This window comes from Schistocerca nitens, chromosome 8 (genome assembly GCF_023898315.1).
Source record: "Schistocerca nitens isolate TAMUIC-IGC-003100 chromosome 8, iqSchNite1.1, whole genome shotgun sequence".
NCBI classification, from domain to species: domain Eukaryota; kingdom Metazoa; phylum Arthropoda; class Insecta; order Orthoptera; family Acrididae; genus Schistocerca; species Schistocerca nitens.
In genome coordinates, this window is record NC_064621.1 from 363,808,527 (window position 1) to 363,833,331 (window position 24,805).

At 40.8% G+C, this 24,805-nt stretch overlaps 1 protein-coding gene across 1 annotated transcript in view; it reads right to left on the reverse strand.

Annotated features, from left to right (window-relative positions):
- Window positions 1-24,805, reverse strand: part of LOC126199571 (lipase 3-like) — a 190,095-nt gene that overhangs the window by 38,526 nt on the left and 126,764 nt on the right. Inside the window, exons 6-7 of the mRNA XM_049936494.1 lie at window positions 21,768-21,852; window positions 2,773-2,912 (exon numbers count right to left, since the gene is read on the reverse strand). Of these exons, the coding sequence (XP_049792451.1) occupies window positions 2,773-2,912; window positions 21,768-21,852 (225 nt within the window). The remainder of the gene's footprint in view (window positions 1-2,772; window positions 2,913-21,767; window positions 21,853-24,805) is intronic.

Sequence of the window (24,805 nt, forward strand, 5' to 3'; positions counted from 1 at the left end):
CCTACAAACTGCATCGACATAATGTTTCTTTTATTGTTGTTGTTGTTGCTGCTGAAGGTAGGCGAAATGCTACGCAGGCAGCGGAACTGTACAGAGAGCGATATCCTGACAGGAACGCACCTTCCCGACGGATGTTTTCTCGTGTTGTTGAGACGCTTCAGGAAACGGGAAGTTTCAACCTACGAGAATGCAATCTTCGTAACACTCGCACAGACGAAGCTGCCGAAGTTACTGTTCTCGCCTCCGTTGCTGTGAATTCACATGTAAGCACACGACAGCTTGAACACGAGATTGACATTCCTAAAACCAGTGTGCATCGTATTCTTACACGTCACCGGTTCCAAGCTTACCATGTACACCTACATCAAGAATTCCATGGGAATGATTTCCAGAATCGTGTACAGTTCTGTCAGTGGGCACAGCAGCAAATCCCCGCCAACCCGAACTTCGTCTCCAATGTTCTATTTACCGATGAATTTCCCTTCTCAAACAAAGGACAGGTAAATACAAGGAACATGCATTATTGGTCCAGCGATTAGCCACGATGGCTTAGGTAGGTGGAACATCAGCGTCAATGGAGAGTTAACATAAGGTGTGGGATGTTTGGTGCTACAATTATTGGCCCTTATTTCATCAATGGTAGTCTAAACGGCACAGCGTATGCCAACTTCCTCAGACGAATTCTTCCTCCTCTTCTAGATAAAGTGCCGATACGAACCAGAATGCTTACGTGGTATCAACACGATGGATGTCCAGCACATAATGCCATGCGTGCACGTCGTGTTCTGAACCGAAGGTACCCTGGCAGATGGATTCGTCGAGAAGGAACAGTTACTTGGCCTGCTAGGTCTCCTGATTTAAATCCTGTGGAATTTTTTTCTTTGGGAATGCATTAAAGACGTTGTATGTCGCGATATTCCAACAACTCCAGAGGACATGCAGGAACGTATCGTACTTGCTTGTAATTCTCTTCAGCAGGCAACACTGGAAGCAGTAAATAATTCTTTCATTCAACGAGTGCACCATAGTATCGGTGTCCAGGGTCACCACTTTGAGCACCTTTGAATGTTCTATTCCTGGACAATGGTACAGCAGAGTCAAAGTCAATTTTGTGCTATGTTTTTTCTTGGTTTTCATTTGTTTTATGACAGCTCCAGCAAGTGAACAAGTTTGTGATCCCGGGCTCAAGTGTTGTGTTATGTAATTAATGATGTTGTGTTTCACTGAATCGTAAACTGATACATTTTTGAAGAGGTCTTTAGTAGAGGAAATGAATTACCGAGTAAAAAATACAGGGTGCCATTTAAAGAAGCCATACTGCTATTCATATCTTTGTAAAAACCAAAGGTATAATGTAGGCAATCATGCTGATTGATGTCAACCTGTTGGCTAAGGAACATTTGCTTGAAACATTTTGTAATTTGCATCTGGAACAGTTATTTACGGTGGTCAAGATAAATGGGACACCCTGCACACACACACACACACACACACACACACACACACACACACATAAAGTATTAATTTGGAAAAATATATATATATATATATATATATATATATATATATATATATATATATATATATATATATATATATATATATATATATATATATATATATATATCGTTTTCAAAGTACAATAAAGCTATTTTAAAAACTCTGAAAATTAATGTTACAAATCATAAAAATTGTGTTACTTCACTGTAGGGGAAGAGTGTAACCTTGAATATGACTTGTGTAACTGCCTCCCTCAGATGTAATCTTGTATCAGAGACCCTGAAGATAACAAGTACAATAGCATCAGCTGGAGCCTGACACCAGATGCTGACCTTGCTGAGTCTGCTTTTTCCTTGCCAGAATGTCCATTGCCCTCCTACTTGGCCGTCTGACATCTCTTCAATGGACAACTAACTTCAACTAAGGACAGTGAACTTCTACTATGATCAGTGAGGCCTGTCAGAAAGGTCACTACGACGAGGCACACCCACCTAGTGCTCGTTGGTACTGCCACACAAAATGGGTACATTGGGCCTCTATGGAAGTTGTGGTCCATAGGGGTGTAACGAATAGAGTCTGTTCCGAGTACAAACGTTAATACAAGGTGCAATGAGTCGCTGAAGGCAACCCTTGAGATCTGAAGCGAGAGGCGGAGGCTATTGATTCTACCGGTGGAAGAAATTGTTTCGCCATTGAGAACTTCGTGCGCAATCTTCCGTCTTCTCAGACCAATCCGTCCAACGTGAGAAAACCTCCAGAGCATTAGTGTTGTGAGATTAATGTTGACTCGTGTGGCAAATATTTTGTACAGACAGGACTTTGGAATTAGATGTGTCTCAGGTTTCAGTTGTCGAGCGAAAAATTACACAGGACATATAATGTGTGTGAACACGTAATCTCATTTCTTTGTTATTGCGTGTGTCCAGCTTCCATTCAATAACAATACCTTTTTTAATAATGCTCGTCACTAAACAGACACAGAATGTTTGTACCCTGATCTGAAGAAGACCGTTAAAGCGGTTGAAACTAGTAATCACTGTTTTCTACATTTTCACCTTGTCAAATAAAAATCTAAGTAAAAAAGGTACAGCATTCATTCAGATCGCTCTCTCCGTGTTGACTTTCTCAGGCAATTACTTTATTTACTTATTTCTTTTTTCACTTCGGCTTTATAATGTTCTATAACTTGACTTTGACTGTTCGTATTTTAAAGACAAAGTTCTCGCAGGCTGCACTATGCCTGTATTGGAAGGCTGAGAAGAGTAGACCCACCTGCGTGGCCGCCAGCCAGTCGTTCCTGCTGTGGAAGAGGGCGACCGGGACCTCCACCCTGGACAGCACGTAGTCAGGAGGAGAGGGGCAGCCGTATACCTCGGGATTCTGCAGGCCGTAGTCGAACTTCCGGAACCGACCTGCTCACACCGAAACAGCGACTCTGAGGAGGACCAAACAAAATTCACTACAGTGTCAAATTTCGGAAATAAACGGATTCCATTCTTGTGCGCCGGCCGGAGTGGCCGTGCGGTTCTAGGCGCTACAGTCTGGAGCCGAGCGACTGCTACGGTCGCAGGTTTGAATCCTGCCTCGGGCATGGATGTGTGTAATGTCCTTAGGTTAGTTAGGTTTAATTAGTTCTAAGTTCTAGCCGACTGATGACCTCAGAAGTTAAGTCGCATAGTGCTCAGAGCCATTTGAACCATTCTTGTGCATCCTAAATCTCGTTTCAGTTTTCATATTTTTAAAGAACAGGAGATGTCTATCCTTAACTTTTGTCTGTCGCAGAATCCTTGAACACATTCTCCATTCGAATATAATACATTTCCGTGAGAGGGAAAAGTTTCTGTCCACAATCAGCACCGTTGTGGAAATCATCGCTCGTGCGAAACTCAGTTTGCTCGTTTTCCACTGATATCCTGATAACCATGGATGAAAGGCAATAGCCAGATTCCACATTCATAGGTTTCTGGAAAGCGTTTTACACGGTGCCCCACTGTAGATTATTAATGAAGATACAAATATACGGAATAAAATGTAAATACGCAAAACTGTAACCAGTCACTTTTCTGAATAGTTACTTACTATTCCATGAACCGGTTTTCGAGCCTTTTTCGGGCTCATCTTCTGATGGTTTTCTATAAGTTACATCGGTATTTCTAGCGTAACGCTGGGTGCTGGCTCTGTCACAAGAAGATGGGACATGCTTTAATGTATCGTCATAAGTATTGCTTATCTGTCGATATGGATGCTTTTTTTTTTTAGTTTCGTGCTTACTGCGACAGTACATACGGCTCTTTTCTGTGAGGGTCCTTCTGTCTGCTTCGATCCCTTAACCTCCCTCCCCTCCCCCAAATATCCCTCTCCTTAGATGATAACTACACAGGTGTCAATGTAAATATCTTATCAGAGAATAAAATCTGTACTATATATCCAAACGGTCAAGTCCTCTACTGTTAACATAAATCAGTCCTTTTATATACGTTAGCTCTAGCTGTAACAAACGGAATCCACCTTTGCAAGTATCCCAGATCATATTAACGCAGGAACAGACATAAGACAGCAGTTCATTTGAAATTTTGTTCTTGTTTTAAATTTAAAGCTCATGATCACAAAAACAGCTGCAGTTCATAACAAATAGTATAACTTTTATACATATTCCCTCTAGCTGAAATAAACAGAATCTACCTTTAGTAATATTTCAGATCACATTAATGTAAAAACAAAAATAAGTCAACGGGTCATCTGAACTTCTTTCTTGGTTTTCAATATAAAGTTTATGATCATACAAACAGATTTAGTTCACTAAAAATACCATAACTTTTACATTAATTAACAGTCACGAGTTCTAATGGATAAGCTTAATACGAAATAGATTTTTAAAAAAATGGTTGAAATGGCTCTGAGCACTATGGGACTCAACATCTGAGGTCATCAGTCCCCTAAAACTTAGAACTACTTAAACCTAGCTAACCTGAGGACATCACACACATCCATGCCCGAGGCAGGATTCGAACCTGCGACCGTAGCGGTCGCGCGGTTCCAGACTGCAGCGCGTAGAACCGCTCGGCCACACCGGCCTGGTCTCGAAGACTTCTTAAGTAACACAACCAAATTCATTGTTCTAGACTACGAGTGTTCATCAGAGACAATGATATTGCTCGGAGTGCCCCAGGAAAATGTGACAGAACCGCTCTTATTCTGTATATACATAAATGATCTTATGGACAGGGAGAGCAACAGTCTCTGACTGTGTGCTAATGATGCTCTGGTGCACGGGAAGCTGTGATCGTTGAGTGACTCTATGAGGATATAAGATGACTTTGACCAAATTTCCATCTCGTTTGAAAGATGTCTGTGAAAGTGGAAATATCCTAAGACTTCAAGAAGAATGTAACAATTCCAATTTCAAGAATAGAGGCAATACCGAACCAAACGTTTAATAAGTTATGGTTGCAAAACAATTATGAATTACTTACAGAAGAATAGAAAAACTGGTAAAACTGACCTCGGGGAATATCAGTTTTGATTCCGGAAAAAATGTAGTAACACGATGTGGGGCAACAACATATCATTACAGGGAAAGCAATGTGTTACCATTCTGCCCAACAAATGATGGTTGCAACGTCAGCCAATTTTTTTCCTGTTAGTTAAGGGATAAATTTCAACTGCATACTGTCCGCGGATTTTGTTTCTGATGACCTTGAGCCCACTTGTGGATAGGCGAGGTGTATGCAAAGTAGAAAAACGCAAACATGGAATACCGAATATCATGACAATCATGGCGACGTCCCGAGAAATAAATGCATCTGTCGTTTGACAGATCTCTACAGAGATAGACTGATCGTTTAGACAATCAGTGCTCGATAAAATTCCGTAAAAGAACTCGTTGTGTACATAGTTCCGCGTAGTGAGCGTGTACACAACTTTCCCACTAGAGCGCGCCCCGCTAAGCACAACAGCGGAGGCGCAGCGCTCGTCCGTCTCTGCAGTACGATATGGCACTGCCTTAGAGATGGACCAAATTCTGCTTCCGCCGATCCGTGTGTATGTAACGCAGCCAATGAGGTTGCTGCTAACGTAGAACCTTTTCTCCTCGCAGATCACCCTCGGACAGTGATGCCTGGACATGCGAGGTATTATAACGAGTGTACAGACCTCCGATTAAGCAGTCTGCATTTGTCTGCACCAGTCTGTACCAGTCTGCATTTGTCTGCACCAGTCTGTACCTATATGCATTAGTCTATACCAGTCTACAGTCAAGTTTCAGTCTGCGCCTAATAAGATTATCATATTCCTGTACATAGCCATGAAGATAAATGTATAGACACATTGTCAAGTATCAGAGGCATGTGAGAATAAGATTAACGTTGTTGTTGTTGTGGTCTTCAAAATGGTTCAAATGGCTCTGAGCACTATGGGACACAACTGCTGTGGTCATCAGTCCCCTAGAACTCAGAACTACTTAAACCTAACTAACCTAAGGACATCACACACATCCATGCCCGAGGCAGGATTCGAACCTGCGACCATAGCAGTCACACGGTTCCGGACTGTGGTCTTCAGTCCTGAGACTGGTTTGATGCAGCTCTCCATGCTACTCTACCCTGTGCAAGCTTCTTCATCTCCCAGTACCTACTGCAACCTACATCGTTCTGAATCTGCTTAGTGTATTTATCTCTTGGTCTCCCTCTACGATTTGTACCCTCCAAGCTGCCCTCCAATGCTAAATTTGTGATCCCTTGATGCCTCAAAACATGTCCTACCAACCGATCCCTTCTTCTAGTCAAGTTGTGCCACAAACTTCTCTTCTCCCCAATCCTATTCAATACCTCCTCATTAGTTACGTGATCTACCCACCTTATCTTCAGCATTCTTCTGTAGCACCACATTTCGAAAGCTTCTATTCTCTTCTTGTCCGTACTAATTATCGTCCATGTTTCACTTCCATACATGGCTACACTCCATACAAATACTTTCAGAAACGGCTTCCTGACACATAAATCTATACTCGATGTTCACAAATTTCTCTTCTTCAGAAACGATTTCATTGCCATTGCCAGTCTACATTTTATATCCTCTCTACTTCGACCATCATCAGTTATTTTACTCCCTAAATAGCAAAACTCCTTTACTACTTTAAGTGTCTCATTTCCTAATCTAATTCCCTCAGCATCACCCGATTTAATTTGACTACATTCCATTATCCTCGTTTTGCTTTTGTTGATGTTCATCTTATATCCTCCTTTCAAAACACTGTCCATTCCGTTCAACTGCTCTTCCAAGTCCTTTGCTGTCTCTGACAGGCCGGCCGCGGTGGTCTAGCGGTTCTAGGCGCGCAGTCCGGAACCGCGTGACTGCTACGGTCGCAGGTTCGAATCGTGCCTCGGGCATGGATGTGTGTGATGTCCTTAGGTTAGTTAGGTTTAAGTAGTTCTAAGTTCTAGGGGACTGATGACCACAGATGTTAAGTCCCATAGTGCTCAGAACCATTTGAACCATTTGTCTCTGACAGAATTACAATTTCATCGGTGAACCTCAAAGTTTTTACTTCTTCTCCATGAATTTTAATACCTACTCCGAATTTTTCTTTTGTTTCCTTTACTGCTTGCTCAATATACAGATTGAATAACATCGGGGAGAGGCTACAACCCTGTCTCACTCCTTTCCCAACCACTGCTTCCCTTTCATGCCCCTAGACTCTTATAACTGCCATCTGGTTTCTATACAAATTGTAAATAGCTTTTCGCTCCCTATATTTTACCCCTGCCACCTTTAGAATGTGAAAGAGAGTATTCCAGTCAACATTGTCAAAAGCTTTCTCTAAGTCTACAACTGCTAGAAACGTAGGTTTGCCTTTTCTTAATCTTTCTTCTAAGATAAGTCGCAAGGTTAGTATTGCCTCACGTGTTCCAACATTTCTACGGAATCCAAACTGATCTTCCCCGAGGTCCGCTTCTACCAGTTTTTCCATTCATCTGTAAAGAATTCGCGTTAGTATTTTGCAGCTGTGACTTATTAAACTGATAGTTCGGTAATTTTCACATCTGTCAACACCTGCTTTCTTTGGGATTGGAATTATTATATTCTTCTTGAAGTCAAAGGGTATTTCACCTGTCTCATACATCTTGCTCACCAGATGGTGGAGTTTTGTCAGGACTGGCTCTCCCAAGGCCGTCAGTAGTTCTAATGGAATGTTGTCTACTCCCAGGGCCTTGTTTCGACTCAGGTCTTTCAGTGCTCTGTCAAACTCTTCACGCAGTATCGTATCTCCCATTTCATCTTCATCTACATCCTCTTCCATTTCCATAATATTGTCCTCAAGTACATCGCCCTTGTATAAACCCTCTATATACTCCTTCCACCTTTCTGCCTTCCCTTCTTTGCTTAGAACTGGGTTGCCATCTGAGCTCTTGATATTCATACAAGTGGCTCTGTTCTCTCCAAAGGTCTCTTTAATTTTCCTATAGGCAGTATCTATCTTACCCCTAGTGAGGCAAGCCTCTACATCCTTACATTTGTCCTCTAGCCATGCCTGCTTAGCCATTTTGCACTTCCTGTCGATCTCTTTTTTGAGACGGTTGTAATCCTTTTTGCCTGCTTCATTTACTGCATTTTTATATTTTCTCCTTTCATCAATTAAATTCAATATTTCTTCTGTTACCCAAGGATTTCTATTAGCCCTCGTCTTTTTACCTACTTGATCGACTGCTGCTTTCACTACTTCATGCCTCAGAGCTACCCATTCTTCTTCTACTGTATTTCTTTCCCCCATTCCTGTCAATTGTTCCCTTATGCTCTCCCTGAAACTCTCTACAACCTCTGCTTCTTTCAGTTTATCCAGGTCCCATCTCCTGAAATTCCCACCTTTTTGCAGTTTCTTCAGTTTCAATCTGCAGTTCATAACCAAGAGATTGTGGTCAGAATACATACCTGCCCCTGGAAATGTCTTACAATTTAAAACCTGGTTCCTAAATCTCTGTCTTAACATTATATAATCTATCTGATACCTTTTAGTATCTCCAGGATTCTTCCAGGTATACAACCTTCTTTTATGATTCTTGAACCAAGTGTTAGCTATGATTAAGTTATGCTCTGTGCAAAATTCTACAAGGCGGCTTCCTCTTTCATTTCTTCCCCCCAATCCATATTCACCTACTATGTTTCTTTCTCTCCCTTTTCCTACTGACGAATTCCAGTCACCCATGACTATTAAATTTTCGTCTCCCTTCACTACCTGAATAATTTCTTTTATCTCGTCATACATTTCATCAATTTCTTCATCATCTGCAGAGATAGTTGGCATATAAACTTGTACTACTGTAGTAGGTATGGGCTTTGTGTCTATCTTGGCCACAATAATGCGTTCACTATGCTGTTTGTAGTAGCTAACCCGCACTCCTATTTTTTTATTCATTATTAAACCTACTCCGGCATTACCTCTATTTGAGTTTGTATTTATAACCCTGTAATCACCTGACAAAAAGTCTTGTTCCTCCTGCCACCGAACTTCACTAATTCCCACTATATCTAACTTTAACCTATCCATTTCCCTTTTTAAATTTTCTAACCTACCGGCCCGATTAAGGGATCTGACATTCCACGCTCCGGTCCGTAGAACGCCAGTTTTCTTTCTCCTGATAACGACGCCCTCTTGAGTAGTCCCCTCCCGGAGATCCGAATGGGGGACTATTTTACCTCCGGAATATTTTACCCAAGAGGACGCCATCATCATTTAATCATACAGTAAAGCTGCATGTCCTCGGGAAAAATTATGGCTGTAGTTTCCCCTTGCTTTCAGCCGTTCGCAGTACCAGCACAGCAAGGCCGTTTTGGTTAATGTTACAAGGCCAGATCAGTCAATCATCCAGACTGTTGCCCCTGCAACTACTGAAAAGGCTGCTGCCCCTCTTCAGGAACCACCTGTTTGTCTGGCCTCTCAACAGATACCCCTCTGTTGTCGTTTCACATACGGTACGGCCATCTGTATCGCTGAGGCACGCAAGCCTCCCCACTAACGGCAAGGTCCATGGTTCATGGGTGGGAAGATCAACGTACCAAGACCAAAGGAACTTCAGATTTTCAATTGTAAATAGCATCCAGAATCAAGTTAAGTAATTCTATGCTTGTTATTATTTTAATAAATGAGTGTGAAAATTAATCAAGTTCTGTTTAAAGTTGGTCCCCATCAATCTGATACTCTAAGGGTGCAAGTGGCATTTCTATCGTCAGACCTAACGGCAGAAGATAAACACGCCACGATAAGACCACGAGACATATTCTGACACTCGCCTACTTCGTTAGAGCGACAAGTCAAATAATCTGATAGTGTGTATACCGAAGGTCTTACAGTACACACACCACAGAACTGTATGTGAATTGGTTCCGTACTGTAACTAAAGATTAAATATACGTACAACTTACAACAAGAAGTCGATTTCATTGAGAGTTAACAAGGAGTTAACACGGAAGAAAATGCGGCGATGAAAAGACTTGCAGCTGCGAGAAACACACGGCCATTCTGATATTGGTTTGTAAAGCAGAAAGTCGGAACTAATAAGCAACGGTGACCGAAATCTTTTCACTTCATTCGGGCTCAGATCCACAACATGACCCAGAAGTGGGTGGAACACATCAAGGCGTGGCAATACTGACACTACGTCCTCAGTGGTGGATTTACATATAGGGCCACTAGGCACGGGCCTAGGGGCGGCACCTTAAGGGGGCGGCATTTTTTGTTCTGTACTCATTTTAACCTTTTAAGTTTTAAAATAACTGCGTTTACAAACGACAAAAATTTTGAATATTGTTAAACAACCTGCTAGTTTGAATAAGCCTTAAGAACGAAATTCGACAATACAAGCTTGGAAATATACATAGTTTACTTGGCGACTGAATGGAAATTTAACATTGGGTTTCTGTCTGGTATCATCCTCACGGTTTTTCAAAATATTTTGAAGTAAGTTGCCAGGACGGCAATGTATAATACAATGTTCGAAAGGTTATTATTCCGAGAATGTTGTCGGCTTGTACTTAACCCTACCATATTTTCCCCGTGAAAATACCGAGACCCCTGAAAAGCTGTGATAAACTAATCAGCAGTTCCTTAAATACTGTAACATGAGTGGGCCTCAGTATGTAAAACCCGACTCTACTTAAATTTCTTGCAGAAATTACGGGGAAGTATCAAGTCAACCCTCCATTACTGTAAACAATGTGAAAGCTCTGTGGTCTTCAATATCTGAGCTGTGATTTAATGGAACCCTTTTAACAAAACATGTTGATACTGTGAATGTTTTACATTTTTAAACACATGTTTATGCGAAAAGAACATAAGCAGAATATCTAATAAACTGTGAAATACACTTCACAACAGTTTAAAAATTTTATCTATTTATTTACTTAGTCACTTTTTTGGCGAAAAAATAAGAAGAAACCAACTTCCGTTTGTCTCATTTATTGTGCTGCAGCCTGCAAGATATCAAAGTTCCCACTCACTGCAATCGAATAGTACGTGGCATTGTGAATTTTATATTAAACTTCTTAACTAACCTTTTCTTTCGTCGAGGAAAAGTTATTTTATTTTATGTTGGAACAAAACGTGCATTTGCGTGTAGACATAACAGCAGTATTCACACAAATGACAATACACCACATCAAGTGCCAACAAGACTACTTAAACTTTGGAGTCTGTCTTCTCTGTCCACAGAAACCACTAAAATGTTATAGGAATAAGTGGGATAAGAGTCGATCCAGCATACCTCACTGCAAGAAATTCCAAAAATTATTTGCTTTTTAAATTAGAAACACAGTCTCAAAAACATTCAGAACATATTGCGTCCCAACTAAAATTCCAGCGACGTGGGAAACAGAAGCCAAAAAAGGGACTGTTCCATTTTCCTTACGAGACGAATTGCAGCCGGCAGGTGTGCTTCTACTGTTCACTGACAAAAGAGAAACAGGTGACAATGAAATTAAATTATTCTTCATTGTCATTCTTTCATAGCACAGTTACGTCGAGTAATCTGAGATGGTCAGTTCATCGCTCCGTGCTTAAAGGAAAAATCTTTGTGCTCGTGTGCCGTGTTTAAAGTAAAAAGCTTTGTTCTCATGTACGGCGCAGTATGATTGGAAGTGGATACAGTCTTTCTTTCTTTCCTTTTACAAATTTTTATCTTTTGTTTTGACTGTTGGTTGACAATTTTGTTAAGTGCCTTAACATGAATAACAGTGAAAAAAGCAAACGTGCAAAATTAAGTGAGGTGGCATTTCGGAAACTATCGAAGGAAAGGCGTGAACGAGAAGCTAATGTTCTAAAACCGTTTGGCAGAATAGATAAATTTTTCGTAAAAAATATTGTTGGTTCGACTTTGAGTTCAAGTAATACGGACGATATTTCTGGCACTGCAGCTGTTGTAAAAGAAGTAAATATAGATGAAACAAAAGTTAAAAGTGAAGAAAAGCAAATTGTTCCTGATTTCGAGTTTCACGAAAAACTAAGTGTCAAGTCAACCTTACGAAAAGAAATAACCTTGTTAGTGATGACCCTGCAGAATGGTGTGTTAATGAATCAACAATCAACATCCTACAAAATTGTTAAGGCTTTCGTGGCCACTTGTTGACAAACTGCCTATTGGCTTCTGTCTCGGGTTCTTCGGCCGACGTTCATCTAATGATTTTTCTGACGTTTCGCCAGCACGAGTGGCTGGCATTGTCAAAGCTTCACCCTCCATTGCCGGTGGTGAACTGGAGGCGAGCTCGCGGCCGCAGACTATATGTACCTGGCGCGCCAACGTCCGAGGGCTTCTCCGCGGTCATTTCCGGTGCGGTTCTCCTCCGTCGCAGGTAGCAAGAGGAGAACCGCACCGGAAATGACCGCGGAGAAGCCCTCGGACGTTGGCGCGCCAGGTACATATAGTCTGCGGCCGCGAGCTCGCCTCCAGTTCACCACCGGCAATGGAGGGTGAAGCTTTGACAATGCCAGCCACTCGTGCTGGCGAAACGTCAGAAAAATCATTAGATGAACGTCGGCCGAAGAACCCGAGACAGAAGCCAATAGGCAGTTTGTCAATCAACATCCTCTTACAACGTGGCATTAATCAAAATTGTAACGATGTTTTTTTTCTAATTCAAGAAGATCTATAGGTGATAAAACCAGATATTTGAACAAAAACATATTTTACCATAAACTTTTAAATGGTGAATCAACTTCGCGTGTTTTCCAGTCTACTCCTGTAGCACCGGTGCTGTTTCTTGTGCACCATGTTAATTGTTCAGAGATAACGGGGCAATTGCTACTAATGTTATTGCAGATTGGAAAAATATTTCTAATATTTTATCTCTTCATGAGAATTCACTGGAACACAAAAATTCTTGAGTTATCACTCTTAACAAGGAAAAAGTCGCTTGGAACAATAGATATCCATTTCGAGTCATATGTTGAGACAGAAAAAATGTACTGACGCAGTGTGTTGAAAAGGGTATTTGCAGTAGTGAAGAAGCTAGCTAGTTGTGGACTTCCCCTACGTGGACACGTTAAAAGATTCAATTCATTATATAATGGTCAGTTTATGATGTCTTTTGAACTTATAGCCGAGTTTGATCCTTTTCTCACAGAGCACACTGAACGATATGGAATTACAGGGCAGGGACATAACAAGTTATCTTTCTTCAACAATCTGTGATGAAATAATAGAGCTTCTTTCTGAACGAATAAAAAGAATTATCACAAGTTAAATAAAACAGGCCAAATATTTCTCTATAATAGTAGATTCTACTGCAGACATTTCACATATTGATCAATTATCTTTCATATTAAGATATTTGAACAAGAATGGTGAACCTGTTGAGTGTTTCCTTCTGTTTTTACCAAAGCCAGGACACAAGTCCGAAAACTTAGATGAGGCTGTACTAAAAGTCCTGTCTACAAATTCCATTGATATTACTGACTATAGAGGTCAGTCGTATGGCAACACAAGCAATATGTCAGGAACTTACACTGGTTTGTAGACACGAATTAAAAAACGATATCCGAAAGCGCATTATGTGCCTCGTGCAGCACATTCTTTGAATTTAGTCGGCACTGGTGCTGCAAGCTGTTACCGGGAAGCATGTTCATTTTTTAATGTAGTGCAAAATTTTTATAATTTTTTCTCTGCTTCTACACAGTGCTGGGATAAACTTGTTTCTTTCATGAAACCAGGAAGCAAAACGGTAAAACTTTTATCAAAAACATGTTGGTCAGCAAGAGAGTATGCGTGTGTAAGTCTATATGAAAAGTGGGAGAGCATTATCAGTGCCCTCACATATATTGCCAACAATACGTTTGAAAAACCACTTGTGCGAAATGAGGCTTCAGCTTTATTGAATCAACTCAGCAGACTAGAAATAGTATTCTTAATGAAAATTTGGAAGGGAATACGCCAGAGATTTAATAGTGTAAATCTGAAATTGCAAAGTGTAAATATTGATACTAAAATAGTACATGAATTATATGAATCACTTGTAGGATTTATTGCACCTATTCGTGGCATGTTGGACTATTACGGAACTAAATCCATGGAGACTGTGACTGATATAGACTATGAATGCACTTACAAAAGATCACGAAAACGCAAACTTCATGATGAGGAAGAAGTGGACTCTGACAAAAGATTTTCTGATTGGAACGGGAAAATTTAGAATCGAAACACTTCTCCAAGTACTCGACATCTTGTACGTCGAATTAGTGAGGAGGAAGCAAAGCTATAGAACACTGTTGGACTCCTTCACAGTTTTCAGTAATCTTAAGAACAGTTCACCTGACGATATTGCTGAACGTGCAGAAAACCTCCGAGCGTCATATGACACAGATTTAGCCTTCCTTCCCTACTGAAAGTGTACATTTCGCGACACTTTTGAAATCGTCTGAGATTAGTGATATACCAGTCGAAATGAGTAAATTTTTACGAAAAGAGAGATTACAGTCCGTGTTTCCGTATGTTTACATTTCTCTTAGAATATTTCTATGCATGGCACTTAAAAATTGATCAGCAGAATGCTTGTCTTCGGCTCTTAAAAGACTGAAATCGTACCTGCTTGTTGGAACCTCGAGAGCAGTGGGTAGTACTGGAAATATTCGTCTAGGTGGGTTGTCAGAATCAGTAACAAACACTTGTAAAGGGCACATAAATGTAAAACTCGTTTACTGGCAGAAACGTTCCACAAATGTATATGACCATTTTATTCATATCTGCATCAGCTCGATGGACTTTTTGGATAGCAAGCCAGTAGCATACATACTCATAACGCGACAACGGCCAGTAGTCAAAAGAAATCAATTAGATTTCGAAAATTTTAAAGATGTAAATTATTCTATGATCACCCACACATTTGAGCATTCACTGAACTCTGGAGAGGGACATCTGTTCAACAAACAGAACCAGGAAAGGGTGTCTCTAAACTGACAAACATGTTGTGGGCAAGTGCCCAAAAAATTAGTCATTCCATATAAATATGGATTTCACCAAATAATCTTGAAATATGTGCATCTGGGTGCTCAATGAAATCAGGGGAGAAAGATGTATTCATTAAATATAGCAGATGAAAGGTAGGCTTGAGTTAAGACACACGTGGTGGGCTGATGACCGAAAATCTATGAAGTTATGATAATTCAGGAACCGCAAAATAGTTCATAAAAATCCGAGCGATTGTAGAAGAAATGGGGCCTGTTGTTAAATTTTGTACCTGAACTCAGCAGATTGGTGCATCCACCCTGAGTGACCAACTAGCATCTCTGGTTCCACCTCATGCCGTCGAAAGGTTAGGTTGGCACTGCGAGCCTATAACTCTACGAAACTCTCTGGATACACACAAGGGGAAGGGGAAGCAGGAAAATGGTGGCATGAAAGAAAAAATTAATAAATAAACACACATGCACTTCCCTTTAGCAGAGCCTATGTGACTAATAACGCACAAAACGACAAAACTGAGGAGAAAAATGTGCATCAACTAGTTCCTGTCAACAAGTAAAGGAACAAGTTGCTCTCAGATTTCTGAAAGCAAGTTTTGTTGACCACTTTCGAAACTTTTAATGGTTCTTTGTGACACACAGTCAGTTGTGTTTTACTGCGCATAGGGCACTGGATAATAAAAAGTCAATAAAATTCAGTTATCCTAAACGATAGTGTTCTTGAATTAGGACTTCCACTTTCGATGTCACTCTGAACAATTGACTCGGGTTGGGAGGATAAGAGGAAGAATACTGCTGTAGACAGCGGGTGTCTTACTATTTCATAAGTACAAAAGATTAGACACATATGTACTCATACATGTTCACCTTGCAGCCAGACGCCATTTCTGTTATCTACAATTCCAAGCTTTTAATTGGAACTGTAAACTAAACGGTGGATTATTGTGAACAACACAAGCGCTCAAGACAATGGCTTTGTCATTGTCCACCAGTATGCGACAGGGGCACAACGTCACGATAGAAATATGTTGCATACAACATATAAGGACGGATTTTAAGAAACGGAATATACTGCACGTAGATTTGGAGCATCCAGAAACGATCTCACATACGTATAAAACAAAAAAATAAATAACATGAAAAGATAATGATGTTTGGTGATGTAGCGAGCTTGCTTCTGCTTATTACTGTATATTTCTCGCTTCACATTCAGCACATACGGAACGTTAAGAAAGTGAAGCCAACTAAGAAAGAGAAATACAAATTAACACAGGGGAAATAAATCGCATAAACATGATGTGCCAGGCTGGGTGAGTTCAGTATCTACATTTCAACTCTGATAGAGAAATACGCAGAATATGTGAGACTGGTAGAGTCATGGACTAGGATTTACTACGTCCCGAACATTCGAGCCTGCTGTAGTAATATACATCCCTAACGTTTCGTACCATACGTCTTACGATTTTCTACAGAAATGAACTCCATTTTAATGGAGCGTTTATTTTTTCTTTTTTTCTATTGCTTTCGGTGTGGTCTAATATCCAAATTCAGAGAGAGCAGGGCTTGAACAGATGTTTATTAAGCATATAATATTTTAAGCATAGCTTTCTGAGGAGTAACAGACTCTCACGAGTGCTTCCGTGTAACTAAATCACTCACACCCTATGCACATAGCAATGAATGGTAAATAACATTCCTTATAGCCTTAAACATTTCTCGATCACAATTAAATGAAATGGAAAGCTCGCCATATAAGAAGAAGCTTTGTTGTTGCATCCGAGTCACATGTAAATGTAACCTGTATTAGGCTTCATGAAGCGTGTCAATGGCGGAGGGATGCTGCAGAAAACGAAATCGTTACTTCAAAAATCTTTACAGGTGTAGTTAGTAAGGTAAAGACATGAAATATTGCAGGTTCAAAGGAAAATAGCTTTGTTTTTATGGAAAAATATTGTTGAACATCGAGGAACAGTATTTTGCAACAAATACAGGTTTTTAGTTCTTTTCATTGCCATTTTATAACAGAATTTCTAATTGTGCAATTATATTGTGAATTCCGTTCTTAGGTCCTAAGAAGATTATAATATCACTCAACAATAATGATTAGTTTATGTTTAAAATTTTGTTATTCACAAAGTTCTGAATTTCGTGTTATCAAAATTAACTGTTGCTTGCTGAATTTAATTAAAGAATACTATATTCCTTTAGTTCCAAAGAGGCAGCAACATAGGCTATGTCGAACAGGTCCTGAAAATTTCATAGTATTGGCTCACACAGGCTTCCAATAACGCTAAAATATAAAACCGATGTATTGCAGTTTAAAGTCTTATTTCATATATTTCAACATGTAATAGGCTTATCTGTGTTTTAAAATTCTCTGGACTGATACTGCTCATCCTCCAAGCTTCTCTCCTCTCCCCTTCTAACGTGTCTGGCTTACATTTGTAGATCAGACTGTGCTGTTAACTTTGGTAACCCTGCTCTGGTCGATGGTATAAAAAGCGTTTTCAGTCAACACACCTGGATTGACACCAGCCCTCTTCGGCATTTCAGTTCCGCCTTTATTTCCATCAACACATATAAAACTTCATCATAGACATCCATTTCTAGTACATTAAGTTCACAAAATGTAATCTTTGAGCATCTAATTCAATTTAAATTATGTAGACTTCCATTTGCATTACGTATTCTATGCAGACACTACCTCAGTAAATCAGGGATTACAAGAAACGTGAATGTGAGCGAAACTGTATACATAACGTGTTTAGTTTGAGTGCTTATGCAAAAAAATATTTTCTTATGTTATAGTAACACCGATAGTCCTTCCGGCACAAATTATGCGTTGGTGTTTGGGAGGTAGATACTTTAAAACAAAATTATCCCGCACAGCACGTCTCATTGCCTTTGAATTGATTCCATGAAATCTATATTTCTTAAACACAGTTTTTGCGCCTTTCTTTGTGTCTATCTGTTCACTTCCACGCAAATAATTTGTTAATTCATTCCCCCCGTAGTAATATGGGTTCGTATTAACAAAACGTAAATAAACCACACACACTAAAGTTGTAAGATAAAGATTTATCCAAAGACACAAATTCCTATCAAAGATATAGATTTCAGCCAAAGTTATAACTGTATCACGTGAAAAGAGCCTTTACACCCACAAAAATACCGCTGATGCAACCCTATATCCAACAAAAAATACATATTTGTAAAATCTAACTTTCAAACCTAATTCCATGACATCACCATGCAGACTTAAAAATTTTTGTATTTTAAAGGTATTTCCCATGCTGTTATAAAGCTAAAATTTATACACAGCGTAGATTAATCTCCATGGATTAAGAAAAAATATATTCATCATTTGGATTTTCAGCTCCTTGTGTTCACCGTGTTTTCAGTTAAAATTGTTGGATGTAGGGTCCGCCTGTTATGGAAAACACCGTTACTTCAAGTTCCCAAACATGTTTCAGAATCTCTGTGCCATAATCAGTGGGTTTCTGTTTTATTTAATCTGTAATGTAAAAATTTTTACTAAATGATTACAAAATTACGGTAATATTTAGTTCAAACAACAATTTGTTTCTTTTAGTTAATACCTGTACACTAGGTTTTCATTGTTTTCCAGTACCACTTGTGTATTATTTATACAGGTAGCTTGTCATATGCAACTAAACGATGTTGATGAGCAATGTTGTTGGGAGTTAACCTATCATTTTATGTTTTAAACGTAATTTAGTTTGTCGTTATGTTTCGAACTTGTACTTACGTTTTCGCGTGGCAAGCCCTTTTATCTCATCTGAGATAATGTTGTAATCATATAGTAGAATGTTTACATTATAGATTAAATAAAACAGAAACCCACTGAAGATGGCACAAAGGTGCTGACAAATGTTTGGGAACTTGCAAAAACGGTGTTTTGCGTAACTGATGGACCCTATATCCAACAAAGCATACATTTTTGTAAAATCTAATTTTCAAACCTAATTCCATGACATCACCATTCAACGTCTCTAGGGCGTAATGAATTGAAATAAAACGTTTACCGTGTATGAAGCTTTGTCGCTGCAATCGAATTAAAAAGAAATTTCTCGTGTTGTAGACTTTATGAAGGGTGTCACTTGCGTAGTTATTGTACACGGGAGAGTGATAAACTGTGGTGTGGATCGTATAATTCAGTAGTAAAAGAGACAAGTTGGACTTGGCCAATTTCCTCCTGCACGAGTTGTTGCAGCTTAGTCCGATCGATGTACCCTAATAGACAACTCAAACGGTGGCACATTAAGCTGCTACTGCTCGCACAACTTTATTATTGGACTTCCCTGAAACACAGGGACCGTCTCACCGCAAGATGTGGTATCTCGCACAATTTGTATGCAACAGTTAGACAGACAATCAATAAAGTGTAGCCGGCCGGTGTGGCCAAGCGGTTCAAGGCGCTTCAGTCTGGAACCGCGCGACCGCTACGGTCGCAGGTTCGAATCCTGCCTCGGGCATGGATGTGTGTGATGTCCGTAGGCTAGTTAGGTTTAAGTGGTTCTAAGTTCTAGGGGACTGATGACCTCAGATGTTAAGTCCCATAGTACTCAGAGCCATTTGAATAAAGTGTAGACAGCAGCAGAGGTGTATGTCGTAATGATTATTATGTGTCACAACCACTAATTGCTTCAACACGGCACCCGCAGTTAATGTTACTGCTCAGCAGTTCATGTACAGTATGAAATGAAGGTATCGGCGTATTTAGAGTTACAGCAAGTTATAACATTAAGACGTAAACATCGCTCATCGATTACGTCTTGGCCTGTCCTAACTGGCCGACTGGTGCCTACAAGACAGTACGAGGAGCGATCTATATCCATTGGACATGCGATCAGCATGTCAGCATCCCCTCCAACCGTTATTGGCAGTAGACGAATCCTAGTGATAGCGCTGCTTCTATATTCAAAATGGCTCTGAGCACTATGGGACTCAACTGTTGAGGTCACTAGTCCCCTTGAACTTAGAACTAGTTAAACCTAACTAACCTAAGGACATCACAAACATCCATGCCCGAGGCAGGATTCGAACCTGCGACCGTAGCGGTCTTGCGGTTCCAGACTGCAGCGCCTTTAACCGCACGGCCACTTCGGCCGGCTTCTATATTCAAGCTGCTCCCCATGTGGTCTAACAAGGTCTGAGTCCACCTCGTTCCAGACCTCCCTACATAAGACAAATCCGAGGAGCTACCAGACTCGAACCCGCGAACTTCCGCACACAAAGCAGCGAAGCTAGCTATTCGGCTGTAAAAACGGTCTACATTCAGACACAGTAAACATTAGTAGTATAAAGCTCAACAATTTACACAGAAAACAGCTATTTTTACCGATATCTCTTTAATTCAGCATGAGATTTTCACTCTGCAGCGGAGTGTGCGCTGACATGAAACTTCCTGGCAGATTAAAACTGTGTGCCGGACCGAGACTCGAACTCGGGACCTTTGCCTTTTGCGGGCAATTGCTCTTCCTATTGTGTTGGCAGAAGAGCCAACACCGTGTTACTAGAGGAGGCCGATATGCACTCGTTTTAGCTCACGCAGGCTGGCGTGAGGAGGGAAGGACTACACTGACGTGAGGTCTGGAACATGACAAGGAATTAGAATTCAGAAAGCGGACGTAATTAGTTTGATACTTAACTTTAATCCATTAATGATGAACGTCACTCTTGACGGTACAATATTATCTGTTCAGAACAGTAACTGAATATGGCGCCTTGCTAGGTCGTAGCAAATGACGTAGCTGAAGGCTATGCTAAACTGTAGTCTCGGCAAATGAGAGCGTATGTAGACAGTGAACCATCGCTAGCAAAGTCGGCTGTACAACTGGGGCGAGTGCTAGGGAGTCTCTCTAGACTAGACCTGCCGTGTGGCGCCGCTCGGTCTGATAGTGGCGACACGCGGGTCCGACGTATACTAACGGACCGCGGCCGATTTAAAGGCTACCACCTAGCAAGTGTGGTGTCTGGTGGTGACACCACACTACTAACTTGAGCTACCCATGCACGACTCACGCCCCGTCCTCACAGCTTCACTTCTGCCAGTATCTCGTCTCCTACCTTCCAAACTTTACAGAAGCTCTCCTGCGAAAGGCGAAAGGCAAAGGTCCCGAGTTCGAGTCTCGGTCCGGCACACAGTTTTAATCTGCCACGAAGTTTCATATCAGCGCACACTCCACTACAGAGTGACGATCTCATTCTGGAAACATCCCCCAGGCTGTGGCTAAGCCATGTCTCCGCAATATCCTTTCTTTCAGGTGTGCTAGTTCTGCAAGGTTCGCAGGATAGCTTCTGTACAGTTTTGAAGGTAGGAGACGAGGTACTGGCAGAAGTGAAGCTGTGAGGAAGGGGCGTGAGTCGTGCTTGGGTAGCTCAGGTGGTAGAGCACTTGCCCGCGAAAGGCAAAGGTCCCGAGTTCGAGTCTCGGTCCGGCACACAGTTTTAATCTTTCAGGAAGTTTCATCTCTTGAATTACTTGTCACAAGACGGTGTCCCACTCGCATATTATGCAACAGGTAACATAATAAGATTAATCCTTACTTAATTCAGGATTAGTACTTTCTTCCACCAGCCCCTTCAATTTTTCTTGTTGGATTCTATGTGAAACACCAAGTGTTTTACTCTACAAAATTATACAAAGTCGATCATAGAAAATTCATGCAGTTTACAAGAAAGATAATATTTTGAAGGAACTTATCCATATCTGAAAGGAAATTCTACTGTAATACTTTGAAAATGAAGATAAATTAAATTAGAATTTAGACTTACAATCGGTTATTCCCGTAAGACTTACCAGAGTTGATTTCCTGGCCGTAGTGCATCAGCTGCTTCATGGCAGCTCCAGCTGGTGTGTGGCCCATAATGAGCGGCAGTAGCGTCTGGAACACGAAAGAGCACAAAGTACTTTCGTTTCATGTTTCGGGACGCTATGGGCGTACTGCGGTGCTTCTGCAGACACATTTAAATGAAAACTTGTCATTAAAGTCACAGTACTCATTCACTAAACAACCGTCTAAAATTTAGTTCTACTTTTTCGCTTTCAGTATCTTGACTGGTTTGATGCTGTCTTCCTTCTTTTCCAACTTTTTGTCGTACATATCTTTCGTTCCCGACATACTCCACGATCTGTTCTGTATATTTTAGTTTTTGTCTGTTCCTGTTATTTACTCCCTATATTTATCCTTCGAGTGTGAAATTAACCATTCTTAGATGATGTAACAAATTTACGACTTATTCAGTCTGCTTCTACATCTACATCTATACTCTGCAAACCTCTGTGATGTGCTAGGTAGAGGATATGTTCCAATGTACTAGTTATTAATGTTTTTCCAGTTCCATTCACGTACGGAGCGCTAGAAGAATGATTGTTTAAATGCCTTGCGTGCTGTAATTAACCTAATCTCTTTCTCAGGTCATTATGAGAGCGCTACGTAGGGAGTCGAAGTATATTCCTAGAGCCGTAATTTAAAGCCTGTTCTTGAAACTTCTTAAGTAGACTTTCTCGGCGTAGTTTACGTCTACCTTCCAAAGTCTGTCAGTTCAGTGTCTGCAGCATCTCTGTGACACTCTCCCATGGATCAAACAAACCTGTGACCTTTCGTACTGTCCTCAGTACTTCCCCTGTTACTCCTGTTTGGTACGGGTCCCACACACGTGAGCAATACTCTAGATTGGGTCGCATGAATGATTTGCAACCTATCTCCTTAGTAGACTGGTTCCATTTCCCCAGTATTCTATCAATTAATCACAGCCTACCACCTGAGTGGTGTGCACCAAAAGTAGACTAACATGCTATTAACCAGGTGGTCAAAAGGTTTTGGCTCGTCAGTATGAATCTAAAAAATATGAGTGCCAAGTATTTTCTTGTGGTTTTTCTGTTTTTCCCGTCCTCTAGGAAACCTAATTTCATTCTTTTCCCTGTTTTGTTCATTTATTGTAACAGAGAGTTCTGCCAACAGCCTTGTCGCAATGAGTGGTAACACAGTTTCCCCTCAGATCACTGAAATTAAGCGCTGTCGGGCTTGGTTGGCACTTCGATGGGCCACCCTATGGGTACGACGAGTGTTGTTAGCAAAAAAGGGGTGCAGTCAACTCTTGTGAGGCCAATTGATGACCTTCTTGATTGACAAGTAGTGGCAATGCTCACAAAAACTGACAATGGCTGGGAGAGCGGTGTGCTGACCACATGCTCCTCTGTATCCGCATCTGGTGACGCCTAAAGCCGTCGGCACACAGACCGTGCTGTCGAACGTTAACGTTGGGCGTGCCAAGTTCAACGTGCTGCAGAACGCTCAGGAACGATGCGACTCGTGCATACGGTACGTGGTATGCGCGATCGCAACGCACTCCAGCGGCAGTTGAGGGATGCTTGTAGTTCGTAAATCACACTGTTTACTCAACGGGCGTGCGTAAAATTCACACGTTAGCTCTATTAAAACGCACATTTCCTCCATCGCCCACGAAAAGGAAAGTACCATGTCCAATCAATAAGGACACAGGTTTATAAAAGTTCCATTACAAACAGTGTGGTACAAATTTGGATTACTTCTCCGCATAAGGTAAACACTATTTCATCATTCCCGCATTTTAGTAAAACCCCAAGGTCAGTCTTACTTGTTCAGTGTTCCTACCCAGTAGCAGAATCTTTGCAGCATGTGAAAGCGAAAAAGAAAAAGGAGCAAAATATCTTTATACAATTAGCGCAAGATGTCCTGTGGATTAAGCCAATCGAACAAAGTCACCCCTCAAAAAAAGGTGAACTTATATTTACATAACATCAAATATTATATTATATACTTATATTAAACTAATAATAAAGTATCAGAACCCAATAAAAACGCAAATGTTAGGAAAAATATTTGGAAGCGGCAAGACACGAACCACTGCCCCGTCAAAATAATCTACAGGGGCAGTGACGCTAGTCAAAAAATGGCTCTGAGCACTATGGGACTCAACATCTTAGGTCATAAGTCCCCTAGAACTTAGAACTACTTAAACCTAACTAACCTAAGGACATCACACACACCCAAGCCCGAGGCAGGATTCGAACCTGCGACCGTAGCAGCCTCGCGGTTCCGGACTGCAGCGCCAGAACCGCACGGCCACAGCGGCCGGCTGACGCTAGTCACGACGCTGTACCAACAACATACTGCAAACGTCTAATCATACTATCTTAGCTCGTGCAGAAAACCTTAATCGTAGATATGTTACTAATTGAAGTTTAATTATAACAAATTGTACCAAGAACAATGCGTTTTGGGTAGATCTTCAGTGTGTCGCTGGCTTCAAATAGCCTACTCTCATAATATGCAAGTTACAATAATTTTTTTGCCACGAATATGATGTTTCTCATTATTTTATTGGAACGAATCACACAGTTAACAACGGTTTTTTTTAGTGATTCTCAATTTGCTGGTGCTCAGAAACGGCATATATACATATAGGCTTGAAATGAATGCCAATATGGTGCCTCACAACTCTGTACTGAAGGGAGACGGCGTGCGTGTGACGTAGGTGGCGTTGTGCCATCTCATTGGTCAACGCTCAGACGCACGCTCAGAATATCTGACGTGCCAGATATTGCTCTGCACGTTCGGAAAGACTCCCGAACGTGCTATTCCACGCTATGATGTCAGAAATTCGGCACGCTCAACGCTCAACGCTTAACTTTAATCCATTAATGATGAACGTCGCTCTTGACGGTACATGAGTCACAATATTATCTGTTCAGAAGACACAGTAACTGAAAACTATCCTTGTTATTCTTTCAAGGGCAATGAATTTTTCAGACTTCACGTTTTCTTTAACGCCAGTGAGCTTAGGGAAATGGAC